Source organism: Hylobates moloch, unplaced genomic scaffold (genome assembly GCF_009828535.3).
Source record: "Hylobates moloch isolate HMO894 unplaced genomic scaffold, HMol_V3 SCAFFOLD_11, whole genome shotgun sequence".
NCBI classification, from domain to species: domain Eukaryota; kingdom Metazoa; phylum Chordata; class Mammalia; order Primates; family Hylobatidae; genus Hylobates; species Hylobates moloch.
The window spans coordinates 33,061,437-33,073,881 of record NW_026652286.1 but is presented as its reverse complement, the minus strand read 5'-3'; the positions used below and the strand labels follow the sequence as shown (position 1 = coordinate 33,073,881).

General features: G+C 38.6%; 1 protein-coding gene across 1 annotated transcript in view; it reads right to left on the bottom strand.

Moving 5' to 3' along the window:
- PSMA1 (proteasome 20S subunit alpha 1) overlaps positions 1-12,445 on the bottom strand; it is a 131,668-nt gene that overhangs the window by 104,410 nt on the left and 14,813 nt on the right. The window contains exon 2 of the mRNA XM_032166537.2: positions 255-440. Within this exon, the coding sequence (XP_032022428.1) occupies positions 255-275 (21 nt within the window). The 5' untranslated portion in view covers positions 276-440. The remainder of the gene's footprint in view (positions 1-254; positions 441-12,445) is intronic.

Sequence of the window (12,445 nt, the reverse complement as noted above, 5' to 3'; positions counted from 1 at the left end):
GATAATTCACCTTGTAACTTAGGTTAATCCCTTTCTTTTTGTGCCATGACAAGGCTGGTATGATTTGCTGGATTTGAGCATCTTCTTTCCTTTGCTTTCTTACACAGACATTTTTCTTTTTTTCTCTTTTTGTTTTCTAGCCCAGAGACGCGTTTTTCTCACATGCTCCTCTAGGGTTTGTTTTGTGGGGTCTCACATAGTGAGATGTGAAATCTATGCATTCTGTGTTTACCAAAAAACAAAAATATTCTCACCTTCACCTTGCTGAGCTGCATAACATTTCCAGGAGACAGTCACCTAGTAGACAAACATCCAACACAGGTCTGGATTTGACTTGTCATTGTCTTTTCCCAGCCTTGCAGGGCCAAGGCCTTTACCACTCTGCTACTGGCCTTGCTGAGAGCTGACCATGAATACATGCTTTTTGCAGGGTGGAATATCTGAAAGACAATGGAGAAGGGAAAAGGAACATGAGTTATATTAGACCTTCATCAGACATCCTGTTTCTCATCTCAAACTCATCAAACTCTCTTCTCCTCTCCTGGGGGTAAGTAGATACAGGCCAGGCGAGTTACTCTAATGGATGTTCCCCATGTGGAGAGAAATATCAAAAGTGAGGAATAAGTGCTTCCCCAGAAAAGTGTGTAAAATACTTAGCACAGTGCTTAAAATGAGGTTAGTAGTCAATAAATGTTAACTATTATATAGCAAAAGAATTGAAAAATTGAGATGAAAATTAGCTATGTTCTGTGCATAGCTAAAGTGGAAAAGTATAAATAGCAGCGAGAGGGCAACAAAACAAATTCTACAATGAAGGATTTTTTGTTTCTCAGTTTTTAGAGTAAAACTCTATGCCTTAAACTGTCCTTAAAATCATCTATGGATACAGCCTGTCTCCGATATGGAACTGGCCTCTTGACAAATGAATACAGTTAGGTCAGGTGTGCATTTTTTTCTTGGATCTCAGGACCACAGAACTGGGTTAATCTTAATCTTTGGTTTACACATACTCCTCACTAGATTGTTCCTTCCTTTCCTCCTTCTTCCCACCCTCCCTTCCATTCTCTCTCTTCTTCTCTTCCTCTCTCCCTTTCTGCTCTGCCATCTTCCCAACTTTGTGTCTTTTCAAGGGAGTCTCATAACATTGATACCTTATTTTGAGTGGAATAGAACTTTAGGATTCTCCAGCCTCTATCCCCTTCCTTTCCCAGGCAATTGTCTTTATTTGTGCTGAGTGTGGAGTTGGAATAAACACTGAAAGTGACAGACTTGCCACGTCTGGAGGAAAAAACAGCTGTTTTTTTGGTTTCCCCCAAAATTGTAAGTGCATCTCTAAAGCTGAAAGGAAGTGCATGGTTTTGACTCAAACTTTGCCCTGTTTGCCAGCCCCAGGGAGTCTTGGTTGAGCTAGGGGGAATGTAACAAAACCTGACAACAGACAAGTATGATGTGGTGTGAAGTTTTATTATGAAACTTATGTGTAGTTCTGCTTTTCACCCAGTTGTGTCATAGGAAAACAAAACATTCATTTCAGTTTTTGCTAACCATGTGTTTAGAATAGCAGAAATACATAATTTGTATTTAAATATTATGTAGTGTAACACACAATTCTCATAAGATGTTGAAATTGTATTATGTATTGATTCATAAGTCAGTTTCAAACTATTTCCTTACTTTCCTTCAGTTGTAAGTATGATCATATAGGTATTATTATGTACAATATCATATATCTATATAAAATATATACATTTAAAACAGGAAAGAGACATTTAATTATCATATAAGCAGTTTATCTGCATTAAAGAAACATTAGATAATGCAGAAAATCAGATAAAAAATATATGGAGCAGTTTCTTAATTCATTCTACTGGCAACTGATATTTTGCTAGGTAAAAAGAAAAATACATAGATGACTAAGACATAGACTGTACCCTCTAGGAAAGAGATATAAATAAAATATTTTTAAAATATTCAACAGAAATTTAAAATTTGTCAAGCATTTTTAGTATCCTCTGTATCTTCCTGCTACCTTTAACTTAGTCATTTAGAGTAGGCTGTGTTTACCCAGAGATCACATCATCTGTGGGTGACTGGGCCTGGTCATAATTTAACTTGAGGTCCAGTCCTCTTTAGACCATGTGCCTATACTTCCTTCCTTAGAAAGGGCAGGAGTTAGGAAGAAATCTTTCCACTTATTTTGTGGGCCGGGCAGGCTGGGCAGATGAGTGATAAAAGATGCAGTGTTGATGGTGCCCATTGAAGACAGGGAACTACATTAAGATGGAGACAGGGAAGGAACATGGTTATGCAGTGTATTAATGACTCATCCCAAATTTCACCGGATGGACAACCACCACAGCAGAACATTTTTTCTAAAGTTATTTTGAATAGAGGATTTTAACAAATAAAGCCTGTAATAAAGTTAATAATTTAAAATAAAGTAATAAAGTCAATAATTTTAAATAGGTTTATTAAGTCACATATTGGTCATGTATAAAGTTAGGAGTTAAAAATCAATTTTTTTTTAAAATTGAGATGGAGTCTTGTTCCAGGGAGGCAGAGTTTGCAGTGAGCTGAGATAGTGCCCAGGCTGGACTGCAGTGGCACCATCTCAGCTCACTGCAACCTCTGCCTCCCAGGTTCAAGTGATTCTCGTGTCTCAGCTTCCCAAGTAGCTGGAATTACAGATGTGCACCACCATGCCCAGCAAAGCTTTTTTGTATTTTTAGTAGAGATGGGGTTTTACCATGCTGGCCAGACTGATCTCAAACTTCTGACCTCAGGTGATCTGCCCACCTCAGCCTCCCAAAGTGCTGGGATTATAGGCGTGAGCACTGTGCCCAGCCAAAAATCATCTGGCTCTACTGTGCCTCATTATGTGGTATTAACGACAGACTTCCATTGGTTTCAGATAATCAGAACTATATTTCTGAGATTTCAAAATAATTATGTAGGAAATTACACAAAAGAAGTAAATAGTGAAACCCTATACCTGTGCTCATTTTACACAACAAAGAACTGGAAGAACAGTATTTCAGTTCTTCTTAAGTAAGGTGGTTAAGGCCTCTGGACACAAAGGAGAAACAAGCAGTTGTCTAAATAATTCTGGCATCTTCCACAAATGAAACAAAAGTAGACCATTTGTAATTCTCTTGATTACGGTTTTTCATGCATTTATATATGAATATCACATTTATAACAAAATCAAAATTACTTTATTACACTCTGCTGCTTTCATTTATCCTTCTACCTATCCGTTCATCCAGTAAATATTTATATTGAACCTACTATGAAGAAAAGAACTCTGCTTGTCACAGTATTATCAAATGTCTCAGTTGAAGAACAATTGCATGTCACTGGGATATGGGTTTAAATAATAAAATGAAGCTTTTATGGAAAATTTGGATAATATTTACAAAATCAACAAGTGTTAAATATAACAAACAAACAGTACTCAGTTTTAAAAACTGAGGGTTGTTTGTTTTTTTAAGGAATACTCCTAAACTACCATGAAATTCTGAGTTAGGAGTTTCTATTATTAACAAACAGATGAAAAACTCTCCCCTGGTAAGAAGTGTCATCAGTGGATTTATTTCTAACTCTGGTTTATTTCATTATATGATGAGTAACATTTTTTCCTTTATTGCAGAGGTTGAGAAAAATTTGGTGAACATGTTTCATATAAGCTGAAAAAAAAAAACCCAAATAATGAATTGTTCTTCTCCAGACTGTACATCTGACTCCTAGATCTCTCTTCAGAGCCTGGCCTTCTATTGTTCATTGCCAACTAGATATTTCTGTTAGTGATCCATAGGCACAATAAACTCAGTATGCAGAAAGATGAAATCTATGCAGTCTCATACAAAGTTACTCTGCTTGAATTTTCTCTCCTAATTAATAGTACCACCATCGATCTAGTTTCTCAAGCTAGAAATTTGATTCTCATTTAGAGCCTGCCTTTTTCTGCATTCCTCATAGTTACTAGGTCATCCAGTACTGTTCATTAAATCTTCAGAAAATGCCTAGAATCTTTGCTTCCTTATCACTGCCACTGCTTTAGTGCCATTCATCTTTATCTTGCCTGGACTATGGCAAAGATCCCCAAAATGATCTTCCTGCTTCTAGTCTTTCAGTACTCTAGTCCATCCTTTACACTCTCATTGGAGGGGTCTTTTTCTAACTTAGACTATGCTCATGTCACTCTCTTTCTCTGAAAGTTTCTGAGTGGATCCTCATTAACTACAGGATCAAGTCCAGTCATTTTAGCATGGCATTTAAGAGCCTTTATAATCTGATCATAACTTTTCTTTTCAGACCCATCTCTCCAGAAGCATCATGTGCTTCTGCCAAATGGGATTGCTTGTCTGAATATATATCCCATGCAAGTTCTTTTGTATATCTATGAGATATTGACAATGCTATCCTTTTGCCTAAAATGTCTTATTCACTTCTCTATTTGGTAACCCCCTACTTATCCTTCAGTGCCTATCTCAAATATAACCTCCTTTAAAGGGTCTTATATGAAATCTTAAGAAAGTATTAGTCCCTTCGCTTCTGTGCTGGGTTGTTCTTTGCTGGCCACTTGAGATCCCCTCTCCACCATTCTCTACTTGCCCTGCATCCTCAGAGGTTGACCTCTTTGGATGACAGTAACAGGTTTCCTTGTCCTCTGACTTCCTGGTAGATTTGAACAGTGGGACGCCCTGTAAGAAACTCAGAGGACGGAAGAGTACAATTGTAATATTTCCCTGCATCCCTCTCTTCCAGGCCTTGGATTGGTAGGGGCTGCATTACCTGAAACAGAGTTCCTGTGAGGTAGCTCTCTCCTATAGCTTGCTTTCTAAAGTTTGGTAATAGCTCTTTCCCTTTGTTTCTTCAGGCCTAGGGGTAGGAGCAATTTTCACTGTTGATGCTTCACTATCCTTAACTGCCTATACCTTTGTAAATAAATTCCTTATTAAACTCTCTTTAATCACTCCTTTGCAGTATGCCATCTGTTTCCTGTCCTGACTGGTCCACTTCTGTGGTACCATTTAGATCTCTTTTTACTGTACTTAATACACTGTATTCCAATTGTTTTTGCCTACCTGTTTGTTTCCCTCACTGAACTCCTGAAAGGCAGATCTGAATCCAGGGAAAGAATCATTGTGCCTAGGTGGGAAAGAGCCTTCTCTTCCTAGGAGGGTTTTGCAAAGACCACAGTAGGACACGCAGAGGCCAGAGCAAGAGGGGATCTCTGGAATGTGCAGATAACCTGAGGGACATGGGATTAATCTTTGAGAATCAAGTAAAGAGCTGCCTGCTTGCCTTACCCATGGAAATCAGAGGCATCAACCTCAAACCAATTTGGGCTAAAGTCTGAGATGCTTGGCCTGGCATCTGGCACCTACTGATACAATCTTCCAAATTTCATCCAGTAAAGAGCCAAGAACTATAAACAAAAGGGCAACGACCGTAAGAACTGTGTAAGATTTCTTAAACTTCCCTAACTATTGGAGGTGAGAGTTGGAGGATCCCAATAGAGTTTTCTTTTCTTTTCTTTTTTTTTTTTTTTGAGACAGAGTCTTGCTCTGTTGCCCAGGCTGGAGTGCATGGTGCCATCTCGGCTCACTGCAACCTTCACCTCCCAGGCTCAAGCTATTCTTGTGTCTCAGCCTCTGAGTAGCTGTGATTACAGGCAAGCACTACCATGCCCAGCTAATTTTTATACGTTTAGTAGGGATAGGGGTCTCACCATGTTGGCTGGGCTGGTCTCGAACTCCTGACCTCAAATGATCTGCCTGCCTCGGCCTTCCAAAGTGCTAAGACTACAGGTGTGAACCACTGTGCCTGACCAGATCCCAGTAAATATTAATAGCACTTCTTCCTGCTTGAGTTTTCAACAAATTGAGAAATAAGATTACAATAGATAAAGGTTAAAATAATAGTAATGATAGCTCAAACTTCTGGAGAACTTATTTTGTAACAGGCACTGTTCTATGTGCTTTTATATGTTAACTCACTTAATCCTCACATAATCCTGTGAGTAGATACTATTAGCCCTATTTTGTAGGTGGAGAAATTGAAGCCCCAGGGAGGTTAAGTAACTGACTCAAAGTCTCATGGCTATTATTAAGTAGCAAACCCAGGGTATGAACCAGTTTGGCTCCAGAGTCTATGCACCTAACCACTACGTTATATCGCCTCTTGAGAAATAACACATTTAGTACAGATTAAACTGATTGTGGAGAATGTGGTTTATATCTATGAACAAAAGGGATTCCTAATAGTGAACCCCTAGTCACAGACAGTGCTGGACTTCTCTAGGCTTCCTGGACTTCTCTAGGCATCCTTACATTAAGCCGGTCTCTGAAAAACATAGGGCATGGAAGAACAGAAGTTATCTTCTTTTCAGGCTGCCTGCTGAGAGTGGGTGCAGAGGGAGAAAATAAGGGGCTTGTGTTGCATGCCCACTTTCTTTTTTCATACTAATCAATCAGATTAAGTAATTTCTCCTCCTCTGGGAAGGAAAGAGTTGAGGGGTGGACGAAGTTTAGGGAATACCACACTAGTGGAATCTTCTCCATCTGGAAGGAAACACCAAAAATTGGGAAGGGATATTTCCCCCAATGTAGCATCCCTATATTTATTACTGTTAATTTCTTTTTTTAGTTCTCAATATCAATGCTACATTGTACTATAATCATTTGCTTGTCTGTTTCTACTTCCCCCTTCCTTCCTCAACTATGTGATTCTTAACAGCAGAAATCTTTTTCTATTAATCTCTGTTTCTCCAGTGACTGGCACAGGGTAAGCACTCAATAATTGCTTGTTAAATGAAAGAATGAATAGACATTTCTCTCTAATTCTGAGAGAATGCAGAAGTAAGAATTTAACACACACTAAGACTGTTAGCTCAGAAATAGTTTAGCTGCTTCAGAAATTCAGCTACTTGGTTTGAGTTCATCTTCAGCCTCTTTATTGTCCTTTTTTTTGAAATATATATATATATGTGGGGTTATATATATATAGATTTCATGTATATCCATATATATATGGGGATAACATATATATCCATATATATATGGGGTTAACAAGTGAGCTGGACAAGCTGAAAGCTTCTTACTGTTACCGCTGCTGTGACTCATGGCTTTACTGAAACTGGAATCAGGAAAGGTGTAAGGAACAACATAGCCTGGGAGCTTGGCACATACCTTGATTATTCCTTGCCGAGGAGAGAGAAGTACAGTGTGGAGGACATGGGCTTTGGTGTCAACCTGGTTTTGAAAATCCATTTTGCAACTTACTAGCTGGTGACTTTGGCCAGATTATGTTTGTAGCATAGAAACTATGTTCTAGTAGTTTTTAGGCAATTTCCTTCTGTGAGGACATCATTTGCTTTTCAGAAAGACTCCCATTTGACCGCTTTTATGGAATTACTCATGCTCTAGCCTATGGCCTCCTTTTCCATTTTTGAAATCTGCCTGCTTTATCTTCCAGACATCAGATTCTGCTGTCTGATAGCATGTGATTATCGAGAAATGTGATTATTCCTCTTACTTCTTTAATTTATCCTGCTTTTCTAGTTTGTGATTGTATCTCAATTAACTATTTCCTTAGTTACTGATTGACTTAATGGAATCCAGCTTCATTGACATAATTTGTGAACTTTGGCTACCACTAACATCTGTTTGAACCACAGTAGCCTGTCAAATTGCCCTGATATGTTTATTGCCTCTTCTAGAACTGCTGAAGCTTACTATCAATGGTCATTTCAAAAATGAATCAGTTATTTTAGCCTCTCAGTAGAGTTATCCAAATGTAATACATGTTTCCTTGACCAATCAAGCCTGTATGTTTTGTACCTGGTAACACATATTTCTGGGAATACTATATGGAATTATCCAAATCCTAAGCATCTAAAGGAATGGTCATTTATAAACCAGGACACAAAAATTAGTATTTTAAAGACGTCACGAAGGCCTGGTTTTCCAAAACTGAACTCCCACTGCATTACATTACAGCCAAATGACAACTTGTTAACTGCCTTCCATTTATTATTCCTTTCATGGTCCTACTATTCCAATGAGTCAAGTTCATTCTTTTTTTCAAAGTTTGATTCACAAATTCAGAAACTATTCCCTGAAGGATACTAAACAGTAAGTAACAGTGACATTTGCTAACATTTGTGTATGATTTTACTGTTTACAAAGTATTTTTGAATCCATTTTCTCACTGGATGTAAGTTCTGTAACAGATGATCTTATACAGGCATATCTTTAAACTACTAGAATAATAATCCTTGGGTTGATATTTTTGACATGCTGGTATATTTCTGCCTCCACAGTCATTGTGCATTCATTCATTAATTCCTTCATCTAACATATATTGAATCTCCCTTTGTATTAAGCACTGTGCTAGAAATTCTGGAAAAAAGATGAATAAACATGGCCCTTACATTTAAGCCAGGGGGAAAGACTTAAAATTAATCAACAAAAATATGATTTAAAAATACCGTAATATAGGTTGGGTGTGGCAGCTCACGCCTGTGATCCCAGCACTTTGGGAGGTGGAGGCAAGCAGATTGCTTGAGCTCAGGAGTTCAAGATTAGCCCAGGCAACATGGTGAAAACTTGCCTCTACAAAAATAAAAAAAATTAGCTGAGTGTGGTGGTGCACACCTGTGGCCCCAGCTACTTGGGAAACTGAAGTTGGGGAGCCAGGAGATCGAGGCTTCATTGAGTTGAGATAGTGCCACTGAACTCCAACCTGGGTGACAGAGAGAGACCCTGTCTCAAAAAAAAACTGTAATATAGATTTATACCACATAAAGAGCTAAAAGAATACACCAAGAGGAGAGGTTAATTCTGGCTTAAACCTAGGGTGAATCAGCTTCAAAGAAGAGGTAATTATAAAGAAAAACAAGTAAAAGCCTGAAGCAAATTAAGATTAATTTAAATTCATTTAAGTGTTTTTTATATCATATAATAGATTAATTGTTTTCCTTGAGTGTGTGGGGACAGTATAACAGGAGGAAGAGTCGTGATGTCTAACAGGCAAAATAGGGTGTCATAATTTCAAAGAGGTTAGAAATCACTCTCTTTGTACCCTTGAAGTTTAAACACTGGATTATTCAGACCTTGTTATGTGTAATTTCTAGGTGATGAGTACTGGGAAAAATCTGTGCCAAATCAGCATAACTAAAGGGCTTTAATAGCAATCACTTACTTATCTTTATTGTAATAATCATGATAAGGTGACTATATGGCATCAGAACCTAGATAAGTATTTCCCATCTCATAAGCTAGGGCATTTTAAGTTGTATTTTTTAAGGATATTGAGCAAATACTTTTAATTCTCATGTACCTAACAGTAAGGACAACAGTGATTTGCTTTCTTCTTGGTTATAAACACTCATGTGTGTGTGCGTGTGTATGTGTGTGTGTGTGTATGTGTATGTGTATGTTTAAAGGATGTTTTTAGCATTATAACATACCCCAAAGCTCTACTTGAGTTCTTTTTAAAAAGACAACTACAACAGAAGAAGAACAAACAGGATTTCCTCTATAACTAATATTGACTTAACTTTATAGGGTCCTAAGCCTGAACTCCTCTGTTTATTCATGAAACAGATCCAGGCTATTGGTCTATTTGAATTTATTTCCAAACTTCACAGTTCAGACTGTACAGCCAGTTTAACTCTTGGCTTTTCAGGTGACTTCACTTGCAAGGGTTATAGAAAAGGCCACAGCAGTGTTGGGATGTTGCAAAAGAAACCCATGCCCTGGCCCACAGTCCAGTAGACTAGAGTCCCTCAGTAAAAGAGAGTTTCCACTGTTTATACTTGGGAATTATCCCTGGTTTAGCCTTTGTCTCAAACCATCTGGATGTTAGAAGTGCTAATAAGCAACTGACTTACTGGAGGAATAAATTCAATCTAGTGATTCTATTCTGGAAGGCTCTGTAAAGACAGAGATACTGGCAACAAAGCAGCAAAGCAATTTCCTAAGTTTTGAGGTCATCTAAACCTAGTTGTGAGATATTGATAACAGAGTGGCCACTGGAAATTCTTCATAGTGGCTCAATCACCCAGGCTGGAGTGCAGTGGCACGATCTCGGCTCACTGCAAGCTCCGCCTCCCGGGTTCACGCCATTCTCCTGCCTCAGCCTCTCCGAGTAGCTGGGACTACAGGCGCCCGCCACCACGCCCGGCTAATTTTTTTGTATTTTTAGTAGAGACGGGGTTTCACCGTGGTCTCGATCGCCTGACCTCGTGATCCGCCCGCCTCGGCCTCCCAAAGTGCTGGGATTACAAGTGTGAGCCACCGCGCCCGGCCTGGCTCAACTTTTTTTGTAGATGAAAGAATTCATGTTTAGATCTTGTCCAACAACCCACTTCCTAGCTTTCTTAAAAGTAGCAAGTGTGGATTCTTTCCTAGAGACCCTGAAATTATTTCACAGCTCTCATTGTGAAAATTGTTGGGAAAGTTTTATGAGACTTAGGGTTTCCTGAGAGTTATCAAGATCATTTTAAATTTGACCACAAAGCTAATGTCAGAGAACAGCAGCTTTAAGGCCTCTCAAATCACAGTATTATACAAGAAAAAATACTCTTTTTTTTTCTAATGAAGAGTAGGGGTGTGTATGCCCTGCTGTTATACCTTTTCATTTTCCTGTATTAGCTGTTACATTGACCTATGTCAGAGATGAAAACTGTGAGTGTACTTTTAATCTATTTTTATATGGAAATAGTCATTTAGGTAATGGAAAACACCATTTTTGTGAAATGGCTAGTAGGCATAATTGCACTCATTCATTTTATTTCAAGATCATGTTTTGCTTTATTAGTAAAAAGCATTTGTCAAAAATTTTAACTTTGAGATTTTCTAAAATTATCTTTTTTTCTTTTCTTTTCTTTTTTTAAATTTGAGACCCCTCTGTCACCCAGCTGGAGCGCAGTAGCACCATCATAGCTCACTGCAGCCTCAACCTCTTGGGCTCAGCCTCCAAAGTATCTGGGACTACAGGCATGCGCCACCATCCCCAGCTAATTTTCAATGTTTTGTTTTGTTTTTTTTTTGTAGAGATGGGGTCCCACTATGTTGCCCAGGCTGGTCTCAACTCCTGGGCTTAAGCTGTCCTCCCACCTTGGCCTCCTAAAGTGCTGGGATTACAGGCATGAGCCACCACATTTGGCCCTGAAAATTATTCTAAATATAGCAATGCTAGTAATGAATTGGCACATAGTAACCACCTTTTTCTCTCCACTAGCTATGAAAGTGTCTGTTTCTATAAGTAATTCTTTCTTTCCAGCTTTACAATCAGTTCTCTTTTGAGTTTTCCTTGGAAACCTCACATTCTCAGGAAAAATATTGCAGACTCTTTCACTTTAAAGGCCAACACACGTCTCTTACGTTTCATTTAAACTTCTGGTCAAGGAGTTAGCTTAATGTCAATCTTTCTATCATATCTGATGGTTCTCTGCGGCCTGGAAAAATACAATTGATAAGATTTACTGAATGCTTTTTATGTGCCAGACACTATTGTAAACACCTTCCACTTAGTACCTCATTTAATCCTCATAACCCTATGAGCTAGGGTCATCAGCTAAATCAACCTAAGTTACTAGGCATCTTCTTGAATGTCATACTCAATTTATTAATCCATTCATAAAATACATATAGAATATGTGCTAGGTCCTAGATGCTCTAGACAGAAAAGCATGTAAGACTGGGTACCTACACAGAGTTTTAGGAGTTCGGGGTCAAGCAATTAATAGCCCCAATTGCAGTTGCTTTGCTGGACACTGTGTAATTAATAGAACAAATTAATGAGGCCTCAGGCACATGGTATGTGGCAACTGATATGATGAATACATTCTTTTCTATTCCAATTAGAAGACAGGATCCGAAACAGTTCACATTCCTGTGGGTTAGATAATAATTTTCAATCACACTTTTGCCTTAGAGCTATGTTAATGTTCCTGCCTTCTGTCATAATATACTCTGAAGAAATCTGGGCTGCCTGAACATTCGTCTGATACATTACATTGATGACATTATGCTGATTGTTTAGAATGAGCAAGAAGGCACTAGCATGCTAAAGGCCTTGGTAAGACACAGTGTTCCAGAGGGTTGGAAATAAATCCTATGAAGATTCAGGGATTTGAAACTTCAATGAAGTGTTTTAAGAATGCATGTCAGAAACATGACAAGACATCCCCTTCAAAGTAAAAGAAAATTGCTGCATCTTGCGTTTGCGTCCGCAAAGAAGGAAATGAAGTGGCTGGTAGGCCTCTTTGGGTTCTGGAGGCAACGTATTCCAAACCTATGAATAATGCTAGATTGAGTGACATAGAAAGTTGCCAGCTTTGAGTGAAGAGGTCCAGGCTGCACTGCAAACAGAGCTGCCACTTGGGGCATACAATCCAGCACATCGCATGGTGTAGGTGACAGTGGTGGGAAAA